This window comes from Leptosomus discolor, chromosome 6 (assembly GCF_034619465.1).
Source record: "Leptosomus discolor isolate bLepDis1 chromosome 6, bLepDis1.hap2, whole genome shotgun sequence".
NCBI classification, from domain to species: domain Eukaryota; kingdom Metazoa; phylum Chordata; class Aves; order Leptosomiformes; family Leptosomidae; genus Leptosomus; species Leptosomus discolor.
In genome coordinates, this window is record NC_141396.1 from 58,462,938 (window position 1) to 58,489,233 (window position 26,296).

Here is a 26,296-nt window from a genome sequence, read left to right on the forward strand (position 1 = left end):
TTGTGATGGATTCATTTCAGACAGCAGTTTCTGCTGAGTTCACCATGCTTAATGTTCTTCCATTTAGGAAGGAGTTGCTGTCAAGTAAAGCAGATGAGCTGCTTTCAGTTTTCTTTAAATACATGCTAACAACGTAACATCTCTTTCACCAGGAAAATGATCCAGTTGCATATTAGAGAACATCTGCCTTGTGCTTAGCACGGACAAGTAGGGTTAATCGTCGTCCTCCTCCTCTTTCAGTGGGGCTATCGGGAGTTTGTCCTGAACTTGGAAACATGCCACAAAGAAGTTGACGATGGAGTTGTACAAATGCTGCTCCAGTGCTGCATTGCTAAAATAATGGCTTTCATCAGGGTAAATCTGCAAAGAAACAGGCAAATACACACCATTAGGAGCTTGAAGTCTCAGGACTGACCATCCATATCTGCAGCTCGAGCTGGCCTGCAAGCTCACTGCTTCTTCTCAGCACCACGTGTCTTCCTGTAGATGCACGAGGTCCCAGGTATTTCAGACACCACAGCACTCTGAGCACAGGCTTGCATCTTTCTTCAAAAGGAACTTTCTGGGGGATGATTTTCCATTTAATTCCATTCTGAACAAGTTCAGGCTAAACAGAACCAGACCACACTTACAAATAACAGTGTTGCTTCTTGTGAAAACTGGAAAAAACCCACAGCAAGTCTGTGGAGAGAAATGGCTTTAGGCTTTACTGACTAAAACAAGGGCTTTAAAGAAAAAATATCATTAAGTAAAAAATTGGAATAAAGTTTGCCGGAGAAGTAATTAAACAGAAAAAATGTGGGAAGTTAGAAAGGAAGTAGTTTAAACACATCTTTACATTTAAATGGAACAGGTCACTTCTGTACATGTCAAAGGAACGCAAAAGGATTGTAATGGGTTGTCTAGGCTGGGATATGGAAGAGGGAAAAGTTAGTTTCTAGGGCTGGACGCTTGCAGGCAGGACTGAGGTGTCTCACTGCTGCTCTGAGTACTTCAATACAAGATGTAGGTCCCTCAGCCCTCCATTCAGTCCTCAACTAACCTTTGAGGTGCATCAAGCCCATTGGTGCCTTCAAGCTCCAATGTACTAATGCTTCTGCACTGGGAAATGTGCAGGGGCACCTCAGTCATTGTAGCGCTGACCAAATCCGTGCCAGGCTCCTTGCTTAGCTCCTATGTCTGTGCTCCATCCTATCTGCCTTTGAAGCACGATGGAGTGAGCATACCCATCACATGAAGCTCCGCAGAAATGCAGCCAGAGGGAGCTGGTATTCAGTAAATTAAGAGTTAGTAGGACTTGGGCACTGCAACACAACCGTCAATACTCTGAGCTGTAGCATGGCCCCTGGCACAGACTGAGCCTGGGTTAGTTGCACTCTCCTGGCTGTGGCTTGGGATGTAGCAGAGGGTAGGGATCACCCCTATGGCTGGTGGATGGGTTCATTTTGAAAGCTTTAATGGCTTGGACACAGGCCACTCAGCAAATCAGACATGCAATTCGGTGTAAACAGGGGATTTCTAGACCAGAATATGTCAGATCTAAGTGACATTTCTCTCCTCAACTTTTCTGGTTGATTTAATTTGGGTCCCTGTTTCCCTGTAATTCATCCTGAATTTTGCCTGCTGTTCCCAAAGAAAGTCAACAGGCATCAATTCCTTAGAGATATGTCTCTCAAAACCTAATTTACTGTAATTTAATAACTGTTCTACAACTGTCCAAACCAAAATAGTGGCATCAAATAAACACGTGAGTACACAGGAACACATTATATGCTGGTGCTGTTCCTACTGGCAGGCTGTGTTTACAAGTGGCTTTTCAAAGCCTGCTTCTTAACACCAGTTTGAGTTCAAACTGGGAAATAACGGTTCAAATATGAAAAAAGGAAACACATACTGTACCTGCAAGCTGTAATTAGCCTTTGCCCTAATTAGGTGTGTGATAAGGTCCGCAGTATGCTGAAAATGTATTTTTTCTGTAAGAACAGATTACAATCATTAAAGAGGCAAATTTAATTAAGAAAAATCAAAGCCATCCCGAACCTATAACGAGCTCAAATGATGGGCTAACTTACCATCAGCAGTAGCATGAATGATCAAAAATGTCTGTTCCTTCAGTAATGAGACTCTGTGTGCTAATTTAGTGATCTGTGAAGGTAAAGGTTGCCGTAAGATTAAAAATCTTGCTAGAAATTAGCGATTTGTATGGAGAAAATAGAAGCATTTAATTCCATTTGATACTTTATCACAGGGACAACAAGCAGACAACAGCACTGCAGATTCTCTTGGCTACTTGAGTAAGTCTGGAGGTAAAATAGACCCCCACCCTGCCCTTCCAGGCTCAGTATCAGTGGCAGAAAGAGGTCAGAGACCCCCATCTGTTCTGATAACGTTCACCAAAAGCCTGAACTGCAGAACACATAAAAAATGTCAAGTGAATTTCCAGTGAACACAAAACACTGATGAAAAGCGTGTACAGGTGCCTATAACTAAGAACTCCCCGGACAGCTGGATTGACTTTGGTATGGTTTGAAAGCCAATCTCAATGATCTCTGACAGCCCAGGGGAGGATCCAATACTAAATTCAAATGTCCACTGCTGAGAATGCCTTTGCCCCCAACTGTCTTTCAGATGCACAGGGGAAATACAAATCTAAGTGACTGCAAATGGTACTGAGTAAGAGAAATAAAGGACCTCTCCATTTTCTGCTGCATTGTTCAGAAGCATAAAAGTCTCAAGGAGGCCCTAAAAGACTCCAAAAAAGTCTTGGAGCGGCAAAAGGAATGTACGTCTCAAATCACAGATGCTACTGCTCTACAGGGGGCAGGGAAGGATGGCTGTCTCAACTTAAATTCATGTTTCCTTCACTGTTTAAATGCATGTGCCCTAGATCTAGTTCACTTACATGAGTTAATGTGTTTTTCAGTTAAGACATCCTTGTATCGATCCTATCTTTCACCTGTTTTCATCTTCCCACTGTCCTAAGTGGTTTCTACAGAAGATAGACAAGAGCATCTCCAACAGCAACAGGACCTTCCATGCCTGTCTACGGAGGTCAAATTAGCTGGCTAAAAACATTGGCATGTATTATCAAGAAACGATCATTGTCATGTTACATTACAGCTTACATATATCTCTCCTCATTTAAAAGATAAAGCAATCCTGAACATTAGAAGTGGCTCTGCGCATTTCCTTAGTACTAGAGGCAAGTTTTTGGAAATTCTGGTGGATGCAGGCCTGTTCTGACCTTCTTGCAGCTCCACACTCTGTATGGATTTAGAAAGTGTTAGCAAATTTTGCAAGAGTGCCCTCTGATCTTCCCTCTTTTGTTGGACTAATTTAATGAGTTCTCTCAGATTGCTAGCTGTAATGCTTAGGTCTTGTGATGGTGTATGCACATATCTTGCACTCTGTTCTCCCCCTGTATGGCTCCTTCCTTTTTGCTCCCTCAGCTGTAACCTACCACATGATAATACACCTTTTTTTTGGAGTCTACATCAAGTCTTGAAATTAGGTGATTTTCATAAAGTTCACATCTGGTCCATGGGTTAGGAACAGTTCTTCTCCCTAAACCATTCATGGTTCAGCTGTGGCATGTAGGGGGTGTGTATCAGTTAGGGTCCGTACCCAGAACCGTGCCATGCTCTGCAGAGAGCTCAGGTGCTGTTCCTAGCAGTTAATCCCAAGTCAACCAAAAGTACCGCTATTTGCTTTGGCCAGCTTTTCCATACACAAAGTGCACATGGCAATACGAAGCTCTCATTTCTGGGATATTTTCCCTTGCTTTCACCTCTACTGACCCGCCTTCAAGTTTCTAAAGAACTAAAAGTGTTTGCAATGATCTAGAGATTATGAGTGCAAAATCTGAGAGACAATGAACTCAGTATTTAGATAGCCAAGAAAAGCTTCCACTGCAGGGGCACAGGGTGCTACCTGCCTTCTCTGTAAGAAACCAGTCTCAGACCTTTGCTGCCTCCATGTCTTCTAGCTGAAGACAAGGCTCAGTAGGCCTAACAATGTTTTCTGTATAACACATCTTGTTTGTATGACTGTTCTTTATTAGATTTTTCCTCCAAGTAATTGAAGGAGAGAAGACATGAACCAACTGATCCCACCATACATATTAAAAAATATCTTCGTTAAATGGTGACATGTCTCCTTTTCCATGTCCTGCTCATGCACAGAGTTCTGCCTACCTGAAATATCATATCTGTGCTTACATTGAAAACACCAAGAGAAGCTGAGCTTCACTTGACTTTGGGTCAAATTTATACCTCAGAGAGAATCAAAGTGTCAAAACCATCAGGGTGAATGTTAAAGGAGGTCATGACATCGTGTCCACTTGGGCACATCTGAGTCACGCAGCGTCAGCTCTTTCAATCTGTAAAACTGGAATAACTGTATTTACCCAATTTAGAGAGGCAGACATGAAGGCTAATCAATGAAAACCATATCATTACTATTAGGACAACAAAAGCAGTAAGCAGGCTGAAGGACACCTTGCTGCCTTTTAAATACAGAGTTTCACTGGTGAGTCTGTCTTACATATCCTTTTTCCCTCCCCAAAAGAGAATACAGCGGAATAATGAGGAAGAGTTAAAACCCTGTTCACATTTTATCAGGGAAATGCAGTGTCCATGCAGTTACCTCATATGCTCTGTTATCAATCCCATGCAAGCCCAAGTATCTTTCAGAAAAGGCTGAAGCTTGAAAAGAAAATAAAGAAAACATCTCTTTCAGTCACAAGTGAGTACACTGGTGCTTCTGAGTCAAATATTGCAAATGCTAAAAAAGATCTTGTTTTCTAACATTGCCTTAGTTACACAGGACATATTTCTAAAAGCTTGAAAATGCACTAAGAATATGTATGCAACTACAGTCTTTCATTACCACCATGTACTTACGGTTTCTAAATAAGTCACAGAAGAGCCTGTTTGTTTGTTTGTTTGTTTGTTTCCCTTTAATGCAATCAGATATGAGAGGAGAAGAGCACTATCATGTTGTGTCCCCTTCTCCTTTCACATGGGGCCATCTCCATCAACACCCTACTGCAAGCTCCCGTTGGTCTCAGGGATAACTGTAGGGGACCTGAAGCCTCACTTAACACCACTGAATTTCGTGGCAGTCCCCTGATTTTCACTGGCAGTAAGTGCAAAGGGAACTGGCGTCCCTGAGAGAAAGGACCACTGTGTGCAGTGCAGTATTGCCATCAGAGAGGGGATGAGGCGGTCAGGCTGGATCACAGCTCCCATGGATGGATGGTTCAGGTAAGAAAGAAGCACATTCAAGGCAGTGATGCAGGTTGGTGTCAGAAGGTGGAGGGGTTTAGAGCACATTCTCCTTTATTTAAAAGCAGTGAGTAATAAAAGTAATTTTATTACTCTGACCACAGTGGTTCATCCCACCGGTGCCAGCAAAATTGCTCTTGAGGGGGATAAAAGGTTTATAGCTAGTCCTAAGAAGACACACAATACAAAACCAGCAGGAACTTGGGGAGGAAGGAGAAAATAACTGGGAAAGGATAGGGCATAAAAATCATTTGTGGTCATCAAGAGGGTCTGTGGGTTCTGAGATGGGGTTTACCATATAGCTTGAAGTCTGTCAGCGGGGAAAGAGCAGCTCCACAGGCAAACACCTGGTTCTCTTCACCAGCTGGAAGCATGTAAGTGCTCAGGTAGCCACCGTAATCCTGGAACACAAACGGGACAGGGGCATCAGGGGTCTTGCTGCTTTTGGGTACAGAAACAGGGCAGCTGAGACCTTGCAGCAAACTCTCAGCATTATAGAGCCCTTAATACCTTGCCCTGAAAAACCACTAAATAAGGGACATCTCCTTGGCTTCATCAGCTGTGGCTGCAGATGAGCTCTATGCTTGTTGCACTCTGCTGAAGGCAGGATGGTCGTGTGCCCAAGAGCTTGCCTCTTTTCATCCCACATCACGGCCATGGGTCTGATCACATATGTTACCTCTCCAATGTATCACGCCAGTCTTTCGTTATTTAAAATGGACATCACAATTTCAGCGTCTGCTGTCAGCCTGTTAACAATTCCCTGCAGAGGTGCTGCTGTACATGCAGCTCTCTTCGCTCACTCTAAGCCTGTATCTCCCACAATAAACAATCTCTACTTGCAGTCCCATTCTCATTTCAAACCCTGTGTATTTTGCAATTGCTGTTTCCCAGCCGGACACACACTGTGGTACGAGTCAGCCTCAGAAATCAATATTGTTGTTGTACGTGTGTATGACACGAGCTAGATCTACCCACATTCCCATAGGTCTTCAGGGACAAGATGAAAATGAAATGAAAGTTTGCAAGGCGAACTGACAACGTTTTTCTGACAAATAGTCACTTTCTGCACTTGGAAGTTAATTTAAAAAAAAACCCATTGACTAATACATTGATAAAATGAAAGCTTTCATCTTTAACATCTCTGAGCAAGAAGCAATCTATATCAAAAATAAATAACAATAAAGAAGTCACCACTGACGTATTCAGTAAACCAGGATTTAGCTCAGCTGCTTAGCCACATCAGCCAACTAGGACAGCACAGAGGAACAACGGGAAAAAGTTACCTTCCCAAACACACCGACTCGCATTTTATCAATGTAATGCTCCTTCAGCATTGTCCTAGAACATGAGAGAGGAGAAAAAACAGTTAAAAATATATTACTTTTAGATACAGCAAACATAGTATGATTTTCATCAGGCTGAATTTGGGGTGGCCACAGAAAAATGATGCAGACAATCTAAATTCACACTGCTTTCAGATGAGTCTCTGTTCGATTTAATCTTGCAACCTGTTGTGTTGGATTTGACCAAGGAATGGCAACAAATAACCTGCACTACCTCTGAAAGTCATAACAAAGCTGATGCTATTGCACTTACTCTGATAGTATTTTTAGCATGATTACGTGCAGAATAAACCTAACAATATGACAGGACTTGACATTTAGGGTTTTGCACTGCTTTTTCTGTTTTGAAAAGTTTAAGGGTTTAAAGATGGAACTACCAGGCCAGCAAAAAAAATAATGTAGGAGCTGATATGCCAGCTTACTTGATTGTAGCTATACGACTGTACAAAGCTAAAAATAAACAAGCTTTGAACATGTGATACAAATAAGAGTGCTCTAATTTAGCTCTGTTTAAGGCTTGTTTTTCTCCCTCTGCACTGGCTGTCATGAGCCCTCTCTCACATACCATCAGTTGGTCACAGCTGCATGACTACATTGTCCTTCCCTTCCACCTCCTTGCTCTACTCTATACACCATTAAAGCAACCAGGACTAATGAGACTCTTGGGTTAATTATCATTAATGAATTAATTTCTTCAATAACAGTGTCATTCACCGGACAGCTTCCAACTGATCCTTCTCTTCCAAAAGGCCCAGTCTCCTCTTCACCTCGTGCAATAGCTTAGTGCCTTGGAAGCCACTCCCGCGGCCGTCGAACTTCAGCACGATGGCATTGTGAGAGCTGACCATGACGCTTTCCCACGTCACCTCAAATCTCTCTGTTACGATCTGACTGCCTGGCGTCCCATCTCTGAAAGAGAAATAGGCATCAAGCAAAGGCGATGGCACCAGGCACAGGCCAAATGCCCTCCCTGGGGCCATGAGCTTGCTGTGGTGTAATGGGTTTGTGTGGCAAGGTTTTGGTAGCAGGGGGGTTACAGGGGTGGCTTCTGTGAGAAGCTGCTAGAAGTTCTCCCTATGTCCCACAGAGCCAACGCCAGCTGGCTCTAAGACGGACCCACCGCTGGCCAAGGCCGAGCCTATCAGCGACAGCGGTTGCACCTCTGTGATAACGTATTTAAGAGAGGAAAAAAAATGTTATTGTGCAGCAGTTGTTGCAGCAAGAGAGAGGAGTGAGAATGTGAGAGAAACATTTCTGCAGACACCAAAGTCAGTGAAGAGGCGGGGGGAGGAGGTGCTCCAGGTGCCGGAGCAGCGATTCCCCTGCGGCCTGTGGTGAAGACCATGGTGAGGCAGGTTGTCCCCTGCAGCCCATGGGCGGTGGAGCAGATGACTGCCTACACCCCGTGGAGGGCCCCCACGCTGGAGTAGGTGGGTGCCTGAAGGAAGCTGTGACCCTATGGGAAGCCTTCACTGGAGCAGGCAACTGGCAGGACCTGTGGCCCATGGAGAGAGAGAAGCCCACGCTGGAGCAGGTTTGCTGCCAGAGACTCCGTGAGGAGGGCTCATGCTGGAGCAGTCAGTTCCTGAAGGACTGCACCCCGTGAAGGAGACCTACGCTGGAGCAGTTTGTGAAGAACTGTAGCCCGTGGGAAGGACTCATGCTGGAGAAGTCATGGAGGACTGCTTCCCGTGAGAGGGACCCCACATTGGAGCAGGGGAAGTGTGTGAGGAGACCTCTCCTGAGGAGGAAGAAGCAGCAGGAACAGTGTGATGAATTGACCCCAACCCCCTGTCCCCTGCACCGCTCAAGGGTAGGAGGGAGAGAAATTGGGAGCAAAGTTAAGCCCAGGAATGAAGGGAGGGGTGGGGGAAGGTGTTTTAAGATTTGTTTTTATTTCTCAGTTAATTGGTATTAAATTACATTTTTTCCCAAGTCGAGTCTGTTCTGCCTGTGACAGTAAATGCTGAGTGAATTCCCTGTCCTTATCTTGACCCCACAAGCTTGTTGTTATATTTTTCTTTTCCCCTGTCCAGTTGAGGAAGAGGAGTGACAGAGTGGCTTTGGTGGGCACCTGGTGTCCAGCCAGGGTCAATCCACCACACACGGCAATGGGGACCAGCAGCCCCCACATGCATCGTAGGGCAGGGCAGATTTCAAGAAGGGGAGACCAGTCTCTGCAATGATGATGTGCAGAAGGCTGGTTGCGCGGGATGCGTTTTGAGGCTGGGGTGGAAGCTGCAGGTTTCTGCCTCCCTCTTTGTACAGCAACTACCGCTGAGCTAATCTGAGCTTTGAACAAACCTAGTAAGCACATCATTAACTGGGCAGGATTTCTCCTGTAAGTAAACGAGGGCAGCGACGGAGAGGTCAGTTGAGCTTTCCCTTTTTACAGTTGCTCTAATCTATACCTATTTTCTACATTTCCCAAAGATGGTATTTTTCTGGTGGAGGGGTTTCTGTGAGAAGCCTGCCTTCGGGGTGTGCTGGCACTGCCAAAACATGTTGGCTGAAGCTTGCAATCATCAATCGTGCTTTCCTTTACTGGCAAGCATTGGATTTTCATTTACTGCCCCCATTCACCCAGTCCAGACCTTCCCTCTCCCATGGGGTTCTTAAAAGCGGCTGTAGATGGAGCTGTCAATCACTTCTGTCACCACTACTTCACACAAGTACATATGGAAAGGACACTTTTAAAGCTATAAAACTAACAGCTTAAAAATGCCTATGTTGGCCCAAAATTGGTCAGTAAGGGTAAGGGGTGGGCAAGACTCCCTGTTCACCCTTCTGCTTAAAGCCCGACCCTGTACAGGTGAAGTGTCTTGAGAAATATCAGCCCCACTTCAGCCAGACAGCTTGGAAAAATCAAGAGATGATGATGACAATTATAAGTAATATTTTAGGACTGAGATTACTGTAGAGCCACTGTCACTTCCAACTTCTTGTCTGTTTTGGGGTTCTTGGAGACATCGGGCAACTTACTACAGGATTTTAGTGTGCATGTGACTTCAGTCATTTGCATTTATTCAAGCGAGACCCAGGCACATCCAGCTTCAGAGGCAGCCTAATCAAGTGCTGTTAGCTTGATGAGTAGCAATCTTCCTCAAGCACTTGTATAATGAAGTACATTTTTTCTGCAGTAATTTTGTGATGTAACAACACGCTTATTGCAGTGTTTTTGTCCTTCATGGAGGGATGTGCAGGATGGTGTTCAGGCATTCATCAGGCATTCATTGCTTCTGCATGAGGCTTCTCTCTTGTGGGGTGTTCACTGTCAGGGAGCAAGTGACGCAGTGGGACGCTGCCAGGGCCAAACAGGTTCTTCCAAGGTCAGTGACTTCCCTCCCCCAGTTTCTTTCCAAATTGCCAGAAAAAACTCAGTAATGTGTATTATTATTACTAAATGATGCAGAAAGAAATATCCATCTGCTGTGCCTGCCAGAAGGAAATCCTATCTACCTAATATAAATGCTAACATCGTGGAGATCTTCAAAGGCTTCGAGCTCTCCCTTTACCGTCATGTCAGGGAACACCGGCATTTCCATGGGAAGGATTGCTGCATGAGGGTGTCTAAAATTTAAGCTGCAGTAAGGCTGACCGCATGCCACTCTAAAACTACCTGTTAAGTGCAGGGTGAGTGTCCCAAGCACTGGAACAGAAAGTCAACGTCTATCTTTCATTCCTCCCCCTCCTGTTTCTGCCCCCAAAATTATTGAATTGCGAGGGTACGTGGAACAACTTTACAAAATCCTACAGTTTACTCTGCAGGATTTCACTAGGGCATCCTCCTGGGAGCTGAAACCTTTGCTCAAACACAGGAGAGAAGGGACCCACATCTAGCCTCTCCCAGCTCTGAGGTGAGACACGAGGTTGGGACAAATGTGCTGGACTTTGGTGTTAAAGCAGCCTGGCATTCATTGTACAAAAGATATCTTAAAAGGCTCTGACCATGGCTGAGGTTTCCATGCTGCCCTAATAATCTGAACAGAAAGAAAGGATGAGCGAGAACTTACACAACCAAAAGCAAGGGGTAGTGTGCGGTGTCTGAAAAGGTTGCTGGCTTTAAGATCTGCATTGGCAATTCTAGGAAAGAAAAAACAAATAACAACATGTCTTCAGTGTGCGGACACTGGCATGACTCTAATAGATTTTTCTGGTGTTTTGACCACTTATGAGCAGGAACAAAATGGCATTTCATCAGAGGCACTGGTAAATAACACCTTAGAAACAGATGTTGTCAAAGAAAAGACTCATATTATGATAGCCGAAGTGACAAGAAATGTAAATTGGGAGTACAGCACGAGCTGTTCAGTCATGCATCACTTTTACAGCATTCAATTAACATCTGGCAATAGCTATAATTTTCCTTTTTGGCAACTGGATGAATGACGCAGCCAGAAATCAATATTTCAGGGCAGCAGAGGAGGGGGAAAATTTGTGATGAAAATGATAATTTAAAACCCAATTAAGTATGGTGGCTGGGGGAGAAAATAGGATTATTTTGCTATAATGGTGTGAAGACAGACAGAGAAGCATGTATTTTAATCCTAACTTCCAGAAGGCTTAATTTTGCTGTAAAACAGAGGTAACGGTGCCGAAGCCCACTTCGTTGTACTGGTACTGAACCAATGTAAGTGAGGGACATGCTCACCAAAGCTTCATTTAACTGCTTCCTATGGCTTCGTATCAATAGCCAAAAACGCTGCCATACAAATGCTTCCCACATTAACAAACACACATTTATTTTTAAAATGTTAACTATAATCCAGATTAGCAAAGGCCCAGCAATTAAATCAGTATTAGGAGCATTTTCAGTAGATTAATACACAGATTAACCATGTGGTTTAAGTGGTTTGCTTTGCAATTATTGTCTGACACTCCGCCTAATTAGTTATTCCATCTGAATGCTAATAGCTGCAAATTGGATCAATGGCCCAGGGACAGCCAAAAAGGCCATCACTTGACTTTAAATAGAACTAAGCACTACGTGCAGTGTTCTCGAGGCTGTCAAGCCCAAAGCTTTGAAAATATAGGGAGGGCACAGAAAAACAGCCACATGGCTGCAGCCAGTTTGTATTTATTACACACACACACACACACACACACACACACACACACTTTAGGTTAATTAACCAGAATTGCTTTTCAATGATACCTGCAGTTAAGAAATTTTGCATCAAGCTGAGTTATTGAGTTATTCTTAATAAGCTGCCAGTGCCACTACGAATTGGCTCACGGTGGGGACAGATGTGATCTTTATGACAGGCTCTTTCCCCATCTTTTCCTGTCCACAAGGCCTGGAAATGCAGGTCTGTTCTTGTAATTTCATGCACTGGTTTATGTTACAGATGCCCATGTGGCAAGCAGAACGTTTTAGGGCCTTTATAATCCTTTACAAATGGCAACTGTCTCTCTTTGCTTCAGATTTTATAACACCTGGTAATGGCTGAAATGAGTAATGTACTATCCATCACACCTCACTGCCTTTATTTCACTGCAGCCAATCTGAGAGGCATGCTCCTTTCTGGCCTGGGAAATATTATGGGTCATACTTTGAGCCCAAGTCCTTTGAGGTTTTTTTAGTTGCCACCATACACATAAACTGTGATTTTTGGGAGTCATTGCATGACTCTGAGTATGTGAGTTTTCCACATACAGGTAAGATATCTGCTTACAGCCAGAGGAGACACTTTTTAAGTTGTTTCAGGTACAACCACAGAGACAGGCAGAAAATGCTTTCACTTTGGCTGTTTGCCACTAGGCTTTCCTCTTTCTCTCTGGCATATAGATATGTGGGGGATGATTATACCAGTGGTACAAGTAATGCACCAGCTGCAGATATAAACTGCTTCAAGTTTCTGCCTTGTTTACTCCAGGTGAAATCCCTTTCGGCTTTTCTCATAAAGCTGTTTTTTTTTTCAACCCTATCAAATGATGTGGCTTCTGAAAGAATCCTGAATGATTCTGATGGGCAGTCATCAGCCAGTCATCTTCATTCACTGCAGTTCAGTATTGTATACTGAAAGGCAGCCACAGCTATAACCAGCACCTACGGTATCCCACTTCAAAACCATTTCAAATAATACACCAGTTCTGCTAGGGCAAATGCCCTGAACAATGGGGGCACCACACCGTGTCATTTCCCAGAGTGGTTTTTTCTCCACAAAGAAATTTTAAAAGGAAAAAAAAACCCCAACCCTATCATTTTGCCTTTCTTCAGCTGCATTCTCATCAAACGCTGTCTCTATAATAACCTCCTTATGTAGCACATCCTAAGAGAGTGCTTTGCAAACTGCATGAGTTTATTGAGAGCCAAAGTAATTTCTCCTCCTGCCAGTCTAGCCAAGATGACTGTATCATTTCACAGCAACAGCAGTGAAAAAGAAAAAGAAAAATAAGAGAGAGGAAAGGTGCTACTTACTGTAATCGTCTATCTTGATTTCCATGTATTCTACCTTAGGCATTTGCCTGTCATTTACAGTCAGCTGCACATTTTCATTTATCTCCAGCTCAAAAATTTCTGAAAGAAGGAGCACAAGATCACAAAAACTTTTGGCATTGTTCGTGAAAAAGCATTTTAACATTTTATAGCCACCTTGATATTTGTAACATAAGTTTCCTTACAAAAGAATTTCCTTCTAGTCCTCACAGACATGTAATTCAGTTAAGCGTTTGAAACTACTTCCAGGTTCTGCATTAGCAAAAGCTATATTCCCCAAATCAGTGATGTTCAGCTGATTTACAGCAAATGGGAATGTGACCTTTTGTGTTGAGGCAGTACTATGGGTCCCAGTTAGATATCTACTTGCCATGTAAATCTGTATATCAAATGAAGAAGTTCTCAAGTCTGTGCTCAAGTTACACATAATAAATGCGGGAGGTGAAGAGACTATGGAGGGCTTCAGGACAAGGTTGTGCTGCTACACAAGAAAAAAAACCCACGAGAAGGAAAGCCATGGGGAGAGAAGAGTGGACAAAGATCATACAAGCCTGCAACATCAGGTTTTGGAGAAGTCTTGGCTTTCAGAGTGTTTCAAGAATTGTTCATTTTGCTTCTGTATCTTACTCAAGGACTGTCTGAGATTGAAATAGAGGATTCCTTCCCAGGATTTAACGTTTATTCCCCTCATCCTGGCCATGTGCTCTAACCACCGAGCCTCTTCTAGAAAAAGCATCTACCTCCAACATCAGAAAGAGCTAGTCCTCCCCAGCTGGTAAGGAAGTCACCCACCTTTAGGAGACACTTCAGGTTCTATGTTCTAGGTGGTGGGAAATGTCTCCTGGTGATGGCGAGGCTCCTGAGCCCCATGGGGAAGGGATTCAAAGGCCGGGGGGTATCCCACTGTGGTGGCAGTGAATCCTGGTCTGGGGAGCTCACCCAGGGCTCACCCCCATGGCATCAGGCTGGTTTGAACCAGGGCAATTCCAGGGCATTATCTCTGCCATGTGAACCCAAGGAGGGTTTGAGGTTTTGCACTAAATTATGTTTCACTGACTGTAACTTCCCTTTCGAGACAGACTGATAAATAGATGTGTAAACCCAGCTCCTTAAATAATACTTATGGTACCTGATTATCACGCTCTCATTGCCCATCTCTGCTGCACAGGCAGGCACAGCACAAAAACATGCCCTTCTTTCAGCAATAGTATATTGGTTCAATGACTATTTACCCTGCTTCTGAAAAGCCTGGCTCATCTCTATTGAAACCACAACCCCCACGAAAGTGCCAAAGCAACAGCCTATTAGGTTTAGTTAAATATTAAGATTCTCATTTAATTATGGCACACACAAGTAGCTTTATCAGCAGAAAGGGGCTTGCCACGTAGGGGAATTTAGTCAAGCCATTTTATTTGTTCATATAATTGCATTCACAGAAAGCCAGGAAGACTGTGGAGGAAATAAAAAAGATTGGCATATCTCCTAAAGGACTTTCTTTTCTGCTTTAGGACCACAGGGAGCTTGAGTCTGTAGAGTACAAATGGTCATTGCTTAATTAAATGTAAGCATGCTATAATATTCAGTGCAACTCACTATCATCAGATTATTGCAGAATACAGAGGAAAACTCCCTTTATAGAGTAATGGGCTCATATTAAATAAATAAATTCAGTAACATGTCAGTTGCCCTTTATTCAAAAGCAAAAGAATGAGGGGAAAAAAAGGAACCAGGGGAAATGCTAATCATATGCATAAAGTCATGAATTTCAGTAGTGGATGTGTTCTGTGCATGACTAGATCAAGTTCTCTGTGTAATAAATGCTACACATACACATCTGTCAAAATAAAACTCGTCTTGGTGTGTTTTATACTACTTCTTCAAGCCCTTCATCTGCCGCTTCTGTTTTACAGTATCTCTCATTTTATTAATCTAAAAGTATTTTGTAAAACTATACAGGAGGCTATAACACAGTTCATGAGAGCACTATCCTGCACATGCTGTTACAGCCAGTCAGCCACCTCCACATCTATGGTAAAACTAAGGTATTGTGTTTAAGGGGGAAAAAAAGGAAGCAACTTCAGAGCTGCAGGTCAGAGCTAAGAAACTCTCTTGGCCCTGTGGCAACAGCCTCTGTGGGCTGAAGAGCCTTGCAGGCATCACCAGGGCTGCTGTGGAGTTACGCTCAGCAAGGGCACTGCCAAGCCCAGGTCTCTGCTGGGAAGAAGAGCTGATACATCCTTGCGCACAGACTGAGATATGAATGGTCACTGGTGCAGGAAGAGTGAAAAGCTAGGAGCTGGAAATTTGCTTTCAGTATTACTTAAAAAAGCAATTATTCTATTTTTGTAGACCACAATAGCTACAAGTGCCAACTTTTGCATGTTTATAATAGAAGTAGTTTCACAGGGGACCAGACCAGCACATGGAGCTATACCCCTAGCCTACTCTTGCCAGCAGCAATAACCCTGGCTCCACAGTGAAAGACATCCTCTGGACAGCAAAATCAATCAGCTCCACCTTGGCATTTTTATCCTGAAATGATAGACCAGTGGGGAAACCGAGTCACAAGGAAAAGACATATTTATGTCACAGTCACTCCGTAAGCAAGATGATGGCAGATGGTTTAAGCCATGGTGCAGGGTACATTGTGCTGCTTTGCTTCGGAAGAAAAGATCTCTCTTGCTGCCCTTACAGGGCAGTCATGCAGCAGTATATTGCTTTAACCTTGTTGCAGGATGCTGCTAAATTTTATGCTTGTCTTTCTTTGCAAAGGAACATTTTAATTGGAAAAAAATTTATGGAAAATGATTAACAATATTGGACACTGTTGACACTAGACAGGACACTACTGAGTATTTTATTTTAATAGCAAAGAGTACAATATGCCACAAATCTGATTTTAAATTTGATTTAAAAAAATTCAATCAGAATTTGGGATTGCACTCTACATATCCTGATTACAAGCAAAACTTTTGTAGGTGGGGTAAGGGCTTGAAACGCATGTTGCCAACAGAAATTAAGAAAACAGGGAACACACAGAAACTCTATAAAGCAAGATGGATGCTGTGCTCTTTTCTTACATGTCCTGGTGCCACAGGAGTCTTTCCTTTGACCACCTTCAGTGCAAAATGAAGCAACTCAGCATTTCACAGAAAACCTTAGTTTGAGAGCCAAATTTCCTGGCTTGCTCTGCTCCTTTGCAGAGACAACAGCAGTGAGTTGCTGTTCATCCAGTTAAGCTAAACTGATACCTGATAAACCGGTCACATACAGAGCAACTAGAATAAAGGTGTTGCTAATCATTTGGATCCTAGAAATGCCTGAAGTCCCTAACTGCACATTAAGGCTGGGCTAAGCTCCACATTAAAATGAAAAAATAAGGGTCTACCATCAAAATGACAGGAGCAGATAAATCTTGGTTTCACGTAAGACTCAGTCCCACACCCCACTATGAAGTCTTCTGAGACTCATGAAAGAGAGAAAGCGTCACCTTGGTTTAAGACCCCTGTAGAGAAGGGATGGAGAAAGGCTGCCTATCTGAAGCTTCCTGCTATGCTGACTTTGGGTAAAAAATTGATCTTTCTGGATAATTTGTATTACTATAGGTATGAAGGAGGAACCCTAGAAACCTCATGCTCTTTGGGCTCTACAGGGAGTCCTAACCAGTCTGGCAATGGCCACAGCCAGTACCAAAGATTTTGAGGGGAAAAAAAAAATCTGTATTTGGAATAAGTCCAGCTTCACACTGGTGTAGATACGAATCATTAGCATGAAAAAGCCTTACCAAACAATAAGTGCTACAATCCCCATGAACAGATCAGGGAACCAGGCAGAGGTACAACTTGTGGGGCTCACTCCTCTGTGTTCTCTCGTTCAACCTGGTAATCCATATCAGAGTGCTCTTTTTTTCCCCCGAAAATTGTAGATTAAGCTAAATATGTCTTATTTTTGAGTAGGACATATATCAATATTTGTGAAAGACTAACAAAAGGAGAGAGAGAGATCTGGACTGTGCAGTTTTTAAGAAAGTTGGTAACAAACATCACGCCCAAACCACTGTCTTCTTCATATCCTAAACAGAAAGCTTTTGTGATGGCAGCTCTGCAAGTCCCTCCGACTTGCAGAAAGACTTGCATTTAGGCAGAATCTGGGCTCTCTGCTAGTCTAAGTTTACCAAAGAGGAGCTACATCTCCGTGTCCTGCCTGGCTACTTTTCTCTGAAGAATTGCAAGGCTCAAGCCCATTCTTACTCTGTGCGTCAGTTGTGTTGTGAACAGTCACCATCGGGACTCGGGGACCTTGAAAAGAAGAAAAGAACTTGGTTAAATATCTATCAAAGCATACACAGATGCACATGAACCTGGTTTTGAATTCCACAGAGCTGAAGACTCCTGAGACTCGCTTTCCATGCAAGAGTAATCTAAAAAGCAAATCACCCTGGTATTAGAAAGAGTCTATGAATAAATGACAGTACTGTAGACTTGAAGACATGTGAGGTTTCAAAGCCCTTTCCCAACAGACCACTAAATGCATCTTTCCCTAATTTGTAAACATTAAAATTAGCACAAACACAATTAAATCACTTGCTTTTAAAATTATTCTAATGACACCCAAACATCACAGCATAAAGCATTTACATTTCATATGCTATGGATAACTGTTGCTGTTTTGAAAATGTTTTGGTTTTGTGGTTCATTATTGTTTTTTTTTTTTTTTAAATGAATTAAACACCAGTTTGGCTCTTACACTAAAGACCACATATGCTGTCTTAAAAGTGCAGCATTTGGGTATTGAAATCAGTCAGTATTATACAAAGAGGATTACCATTACTATGCAATGCACACGAGTGAACTACAGAATTCATTGCCATAGGATGCTACAGTCTTTACCACAGGATGCTATAGTCTTCAGCACAGGACACGGTAGGATGCCATAGTCCTTAGCACAGTGGTCTGGATTCAATTTCTTGTTCAGAAAGTCACCAAGTGGCTGATAGAAAAATGGGATGGTACATGAGATGAGGTTCATTTTGTAGTTGTCAGCTTCTTTCTCTCTGCTTTTCAATTATCATCTGCGGACTGCTCTTGGAGACAGGACACTGGGCCAAGATGAGCTTCAGTCTGATCCAGTACAGCCACTCGTATGTTATTACCATCCCTGTTTGCAGCTTTTCCAATGAGTTTGACAATTACTGCTCAGGAAGGTGGGAGAAGCACTGCAATGATGAAATGGTTAATTCTTCATCTCAGAGACAGAGGTTATCTTACTTCTCTTTCCCCATAAGGTACTATGATGCAGCAGCAGCAAGCATGAGCCGCTGGGGAAAGATCATCCATATGCCCAGCAAAGATCCCAACAGTAGGGCCAGAGGGCTCCCACGCTGTGTGTGGGTGCAGATCATAGATCATAGAATCATAGACCCATAGAACTGTTTAGGTTGGAAAAGATCCTCAAGATCATTGAGTCCTCCACTAAACCATGTCCCTAAGTGCCACGTCTACACGTCTTTTAAACACCTCCAGGAATGGTGACTCAACCACTTCCCCAGGCAGCCTGTTCCAATTCTTAACAACCCTTCTGGTGAAGAATTTCTTCCTAATGTCCAATCTAAACCTCCCCTGGTGCAACTTAAGGCCATTTCCTCTTGTCCTATTGCTTGTTACTTGGAAGAAAAGACTGATCCCCACCTCACTGCAACCTCCTCTCAGGTAGCTGTAGAGAGCGATAAGGTCTCCCCTCAGCCGCCTCTTCCCCAGACTGAACAACCCCGCTTCCCTCAGCCGCTCCTCACCAGACCTGTTCTCCAGACCCTTCACCAGCTTCGCTGCCCTTCTCTGGACACACTCCAGCACCTCAACGTCTTTCTTGCAGTGAGGGGCCCAAAACCGAACACAGTATTCGAGGTGCAGCAACACCAGCCTTTATGGCAGGACTTCTCTTTTGTATATGCTGTACTTCCAGTTCAAACTTACTATGCGATGAGTGTGTGCAGCTTCTGGGATGGCAAAATTTGGAACCATCTGTGCAAAAGACCCATAGAGGAAAGGTTGTTAGAAACCATGTTTCCTACTTTCTTGAGCTCTGGTGGCACACTGCTGGCTTGCAGGGCAAACCTGCCATCGAACTACATCAAGTATCAAAAAACCCAACGTTTTTTAAGTTTCAAAATTAAGACAGCTTAAAGAGACTTGATATTCATTGAGATTCATGCCCCTTTAAGACATCTTCAGTCTTTAAACCTACAAGCAAATCCTGCCTGATCACCAGTCATGTGCACCAGCAATTTGTGTAGAGCTGCCTGAGAAAAAGCCCCTGAAATGCTGTAACTGACAGTGTGCACACAAATGGCAACAAAAAGGGGTTACTGTAAGCCATCCATACGGGTTTGGTAAGTGAAATAAGTTCCTGAGAGAAAGAAAGACTTTAGGGTGGTGTCATTGTGTCAATGGTTTTCCCCGTGCTGCCAAGAAACAACATCCCATTGCATTTAATGTTAATCCCAGTGTGTTTAATGTAGACCTTACCTACAAAGCAGAAAAATGTTTTATTTATAATTAAGCTGACTGATACGGCAGTCAGACTTTTGTTTCCTAGTAACTGAGAATTTTCTTTGCTAACAATCCTATTCCTTTGTTTGTACTGTTTCCTTAGAATGCATCTAAGTGAGAATAATGCACAGAGGAAAACTGTTTTACACACTGGGATTTAGCTGAATTTACCTTTCTACTACCAATATACATTGATATGCTGACCGTATTTATTTATAAATCTGCCCTGCTTTTTCCCTGCAGTCCCAGAAGCCAGTCTGCTGGGAAAGCAACAAACCTAATAAACAATTCATCATGGGCATGATAAAATCATCACTGAAAATAAAAGGAAACCTCCCAAATGACTTCAAATGGAGCTAGAGCAGTCCTTTAATTAACACAAAAATGCCTAACAAAAAGAAAGGAATAAAGAAATACAATGCATATAATCCTTTTATTTTCTATTTTTTTTTCCTTTTTGTGTTGGCACTGGAAAAACTGTGAGAAACTAATAAATAAAGAAAAAATCCAGTATGTAGTTTAGAAAATTCCATGTACTATATATTGTGTTTCCCTAGTCTCTCACTACCTTACTGCCATCTCCACCAATTAATATTTTAAAGTGAGGTCCCATGCAAAGATACTCAAGTTTGAGGTAATATTGAATAAAAATATTTTAAAATATGCATCAGTATCCTTGAAAAAGCAGGCTTTTGAGTTGCTCAAATTTCATTTTCAACAAATAAGGAAAATGATAAAGACAGAAATCTATAGAGAGAATCACCAGGTTTGTGAGAAAGACTACTCTCAATATTAAATATTTCCAATTATGACATTGCAGTTAAACAATGCATTTCACTTGTGAATGGGTTGAAAGTATTAAGAAGAAAAATCACTTTTCTTTCAGGAATTATGTAAATTGCTTATTTCAATGTTAATTTTTCAAGTAAAACAGCCTAGATACATGCTGAACTATGTCTTTTAGTACACATGCATTGGAAGTCTTTCAACACTCACAGGTCGAGTGCCTAACGCCTGACCAGGATAGAACAAAATTCTTGAAATTAGGAAGTGTATATTCATTAACTGCCTCCCGTACTTTATTTTTAAACCTATAACGGTGTGACAGTCCCATTACACATGCCATCTGGTAAATGCCATCCACTGTCATTTGCAGATCTGAGAGTGAAACCTAATTTGTTCAATGAACTGCTGGGAGCTGACAGAAGCAGAGCGAGGACATCCTCTGCTCTGTGTCTCCTCTCTCCAGAGCCCTTCCAAACGGGCTTTGATTGGGACTCCTGAGCCCTGGCACATTCTGCTGCTTCTGTTCTTTAATCAGCGCTGATGAGCACCTCTGTCTACCTGTCCCCCTTGGAAACTTTGCAAATGTTCTGCCTCTTGCTTACAGAGGTCCTGAGTGCCTATGAGCATCAGGTGCAGGCTGGGTTTTGCTTATGCTCCTTGCAGAATAAACCACAAAGTGCTTCACTTTAAGAAGTAAAGCAGATACTGAGCTGCTTTGCCCCGACGTGAAAAGGTAAGAGAGACCCAGCACATATTCCATAACCTGGGTGACCATTCCCAAAATCCAGGCAGGCCACTTTCCTGCATGAGGAGGGGATGCTGCTGCAGTCAGATTTCTTCCCCCGGCTGCAGAGGGGTGCTTACAAGCAGCGCTGTGATATGCCCTGAGGTGTGGGACCTGGCACTGCTGCTCTCTGCCACCTCCCCAAAAATTTTTAGGATACGGGGTGGTACCATATGGGCTCTGTAACCCTGTTATCCCTCTCTGCATCCCTCTGGCAGGAGCGGGATGGGCTGCACTGGAGTGCTATCAGCTGGAACAGCTTCACCTGGCTCCCCTCTCCTCACCTCCGGCATTGCACCAGCTAACTCCAGTAACTGGACAGCAGATTTAACGCTGCTGCTTTATTTATAGCTTAAAAGAAAGGACTAAAACTATTGACAGGAGAACTTCTGGGTGTAGAGGCATACTCTGTACATTACTGGACAGATATACAGTTAATAATGCTGAATAAATCTCTAGTTACAGAAACGAGATTTTCAATTAATACACCTAAAAGGCTGGCTTTATCGTAAGGCCTTTGGCTTCAAAATCATTACCATCATTATCCATGCTAGAAGTAAATTAAGCCATATCACTATGATGACACAGGCAAATTTATCATCAAGGAAGTACTACTTGCTGTGATCCAAAAGTGCACAGAAACTCGGCACTCAGTAATTGACAAGAAAAAGCATTGGCCGTGGCTTGTCATCAATTTTTTAAGCACATTTCACTATGATTTCCAAGAGAGTTCTGCTTAAACACTATCAGAAAGAAGCAACTCCAGATATTTAGGTGGTAAGGATAGATTTCCAGAATAAAAATGGAAAAACATACAATTTTGAACAAAGTATTTACCAGGTATTTGTTCTGTAATACTTGAAAGAGAATATTCTACATCAGTATTCCTGATGTTTTCATGATTTAAACAGCATAGGGAATTATATCAGTTACAACTTTAAAATGAAAGCAGTTATTATAAAAAGGATATGAAGTAAAATTGCAAAAAAGGTAATCAAAGTTACAAAAGTGTTAAAAAAGGCAAAAAAGAGGAATTGTCTTATTCTTCTCATCCGTATTCTCAAAGGCTTCAATGTGGCAGATAATTTCAGACCAGAAGCTAAATTCACAGTGTGTAAACAATGAAAATTCAAATACTCTCTGCCAGTGCCACTAGCATATCTCTTAAGCGCTGATGAATGATTTAAAAGAGCAGCTGCAAGCAATGGGAGCTGAGAGGTCTGGCTCTGCACAAGTGAGATAATTGGCAACAGCCATCTCTGTGTACAGATTCCAGATCTCTTTATTTGCTAATCCATGAATTATTTATACGTGCTGCATAAAGTTCATATGTTGGGGTGATATTATCAGCCTAATAAATAAAGACATGGGGAGTTCGGTGAGCCACTGCTTACAACTAAAATATTTTCCCATTTACAGTGTTTTCCAGTCTATGCTACAGACAGATGTTCGTGCTGTTTGCTTTGGCAACCTTGTTGACATAAACATCATACAGATTTGTGCTGCTATTCACCCTCCCCAAGGCATTTCATTTTTTTAATCTAATCTTTACTTCCTCAAATGTAACTTGTCTTGTAAAATAATCAATACTGTCTTGTTCTCCAGTGACACGAAGGTTTGCACAAATCACACTGATGGCACTGCTTGTTTCTGCCCCGTCTGATACTAGTAATAAATTTCATGCTTACTTTATGCAGAGCAGAAAAAAATCTGCTTGTTCTGAGGCGGCTTCAGTTAGCAGTGTCTAGAGGGCAAACGAGCAAAAGATTTGTCCTTAATTCTACTGCACAAAATAGGTCCGATGAGTTCTTCAAAAGGTTGCTCAAGTGAATAAGCATGGGGCAGGTCCTCAGTCCATTCCACAGGAGTTTGAGAGCTGCCTACAAACAGCAGCGTGGGAAGCTGGGCTGACGCTAACCAGCTCCATCCCACTGCCTGCCCTGTGGTCACTGAAACACAGAAGGACACAGGACCTTCGGGTCTGAGAAGACCCTCCCTTACTTCTTCAGGTAATTGTGTATTATAAAAATATTGATAAATGCTCTCTAAATATAACTCTGTTTTCACTGCTGTGATTCCTACTGGTGTCTTGCTCTTCTGGTAGGAGCTGCCTTCTAACTTGAAGCTATGCTGGCTGTCACTCTAATTTACACCTTTTGGGGTTTGTTCCAACAAGCTGTTTTCTACTAATCATTAGTATTCCCATATTAGTTAGAGCAGTCACATGTCCCCAAAGCTCTCATCCAGTAGGATAAACTAGATTATTTTAGCTCCCTTTTGTAAGACAAAGTTTCTTCTCCTCTTATTCTTTTACGCAAGTGCATTTTACATTCCGTTCCTCCTTCCTGAACAGAAATGACCAGGACTCTACCCCTGCTGCAGAGGACATCTTAACTGGTCCTTATACAGTGAAATGGCTACTTGCCCAGTTGTACGGAAAATTGTTTGCCTGATCCATCCAAAAAGAGCATTTGTCTTTTCCATGACCACAGCCAGTAGGCAGTTTGCAGACATCCAGTGATCAGCATTGCATGCCCAGACACCCTTCTGCTCTTCTGAGGCATTCGTAACTCTTGAGCTTCAAGCATACATGACAAATTCTTGCCCTGAGTCACCATGTGCCTAATTTTGCTCTTTGTACTATTAATTTCTCCCATTCCAGCCCTGCAAGACATCCAGCTTCTCCAGCATTTCTCTCTGCCTTCTGATGATGCTTATCAGCTTTGTGGCCTTAACAAATTCCATTAGCCGCGTTCAACTTTGGGTTTCCAGGCTGCCAGGGAACAATCTAAGTAAGGTCATTCCCAAGACCAGCTCCTAATGAACCCTGCTGCTGATCTCCAATTAGCCTTATATTTCCCTTCATCATAATCTACTGCCTTCTTTCATTTAGCTGGTACTTAACCTTCCCTTACAATTCTTTCACTAATCCCCATCCTCTCCTTCTTAATTAATATCACACAATGAGGTATCACATTGAGTGGGCTGAGTGAAAGCATTTTCTTCCTTTCATGAGGCTTTGGCTGAGGTTTTCAAAAGCCATAATGCAATAGTGCATGTGGATGGTTCCAAAAAGGAATGTGGAAAACCTATGACCTTCAAGAAACGTTGCAGGTACATTCATGCATTATAGTGATAAGATCAGCTGTAAAGAGGAGGCAGGTTAGGAGAATTTGCTTGCAGAGTTCTTGAACCTGATAGTGCACCGTGACTGTGTACCTGGAGACGTAAGTACTAGAGGCAGGAGGGAACCACTCCAGCTCCCGTGGGGATCACTGACTTCTCGAAAGGCTAAGGTATTTTGTTCTAGCATGCTGGGTCAGATCTGCAGTTGGAAGAACAAATCTGAACAGAGAAATCCCCATACCCAACTCTCTCTCTTTTTCCAATTTCAGTTCTATTTCCTGCTATTTCTAATTAATGTATCCTCTTTCAATTCCATTTTAATCTAGGCTTTCTGCAAATTTTGAAAAGAGATGAAAGCAAAAATTTAACATTCGTCCCTATTTTTAAAATATAGGGGGGCTGCACTAGAGACCTCCTAAGGTTCCTTCCAACCTGGATTTTCCTATGATCTTGTGATTAAAAAGTATCATAAATGGCAGTATAATCGTGATGGAGAGACTGTGTAGTCACGTCCTGGTAGAGCTGTGGAAGGGGAGGAAGAGCATTGCAGTCCCTGACTCCTCACAGCTTCTCTAATAAACATACTGCTGATATATTAAAGGGAAAAGGATATTTCCTTGTAATCGCAGCATGAAAGAAAGTACTGTCTTCTCAGCGCCATTGACAACTCATTAACACTGACAGAATAAACCCCCATTGCATATTTTGTGTTTATTCCATTAAAAGCCTAGTACAAATAGATTCTTCTCCATAAGCAAGATCCTCTTGCAGCAAAACAATGATATCCTAGCCAGTTAAATAATAACTCATGCTGGATATTAACTGTTTAAAAAAACCCCACCATAAATCACATTGCTTCACATTGTCTGGTTATTAAGGTGTTTTCCTCTCATGAGTTCTCAGGTTTTAATATATCCTTAATGTACTGACTGCATTAATAAGGGACTAAACAAGTATCATGCAAACAGAAAACAAAAGCCAGCAATAAACCTTACAGCTGGTCCAGCTGGCAAACAAGGTGAAAGAAGCAGTTTTCCTTAGAGGAAGCTTTAAATCTTGCAGGATGGTAACATCTGTACGATCCACTGCAGAATAATGAGTTCAACCAAGGTCGCTCACATAGCTGGAAATAATGCACATGCACCCTAGTCTCAACATGTAGGAGGCCACTGCCTGATTTGTGAAGCTTCATTATTTGAAGCATCAGAGGAAGCCTGTTGTCATGGTCATTTATCTCCTATGAGTGGAGTTCAGATAAAATTTTATACGTATAGAATGACTGAATGGCAAGAACCCTGGCTGTAAGCAGATGATAGATCACCTTCCTCTGGGCAATGCCTGACAGCTCACATTTACAAGCAAGAGTCAAAAAGAAAACAGGATCAAATCATGTAAAAGCAAGGAACACGTAGTGCTTTGCAGAATGAGGCAATTTTAAAGGGGATAGAAGTTTCACTTTCATTCCACAATCTTTTTTTTTTTTTTTTCCCCCTGCACTGGAAATTACAGGTGTTTTCTATTAAATTTATCATTAAATATTCATGCATATTTTTTTCCCACTTGTTCTATGTCACTGAGTATTTACGGGTACTTTATGCTGCACTAAAGATGTATCACAATACAGTGAAATATTTTATAACATAAATGAATGGTCTACTTAAAAGAAGATAAAATGTAACCAGAACATCCACAAAAGCCACCATTTTAATTAATCTCAGACTACTTTAATAACTACGTTGTTAACAGCATATAGAAAAGAAGTTCTAGTTCAAATACTAAACCATTAATAGTATCCTCTCTTTTCCTGGGGAAAAAGCTCCTGTGGTACCTTCTGTTTGTGCAAAAGGGATTTTTCACATCAGTTTGCTATTTTGAAGTCGTAAGAGCATGTGAGGGAGTGAGAATGAGCTTTCCCCACCCCATCCTGCCTTTACCCATGGGATTTCTGACCCATGAACTGCGCACAATGGAGTCGAGATGCA

The 26,296-nt window shown here is 42.4% G+C and overlaps 1 protein-coding gene across 1 annotated transcript in view; it reads right to left on the minus strand.

The window, feature by feature from the left end:
• Positions 1-213: 213 nt before the first annotated feature.
• Positions 214-26,296, minus strand: part of DPP6 (dipeptidyl peptidase like 6) — a 408,745-nt gene continuing 382,662 nt past the window's right edge. Inside the window, exons 17-26 of the mRNA XM_086467441.1 lie at positions 17,321-17,368; positions 13,053-13,151; positions 10,645-10,714; positions 7,346-7,540; positions 6,572-6,626; positions 5,581-5,686; positions 4,645-4,703; positions 2,073-2,145; positions 1,900-1,973; positions 214-360 (exon numbers count right to left, since the gene is read on the minus strand). Of these exons, the coding sequence (XP_086323567.1) occupies positions 214-360; positions 1,900-1,973; positions 2,073-2,145; positions 4,645-4,703; positions 5,581-5,686; positions 6,572-6,626; positions 7,346-7,540; positions 10,645-10,714; positions 13,053-13,151; positions 17,321-17,368 (926 nt within the window). The remainder of the gene's footprint in view (positions 361-1,899; positions 1,974-2,072; positions 2,146-4,644; positions 4,704-5,580; positions 5,687-6,571; positions 6,627-7,345; positions 7,541-10,644; positions 10,715-13,052; positions 13,152-17,320; positions 17,369-26,296) is intronic.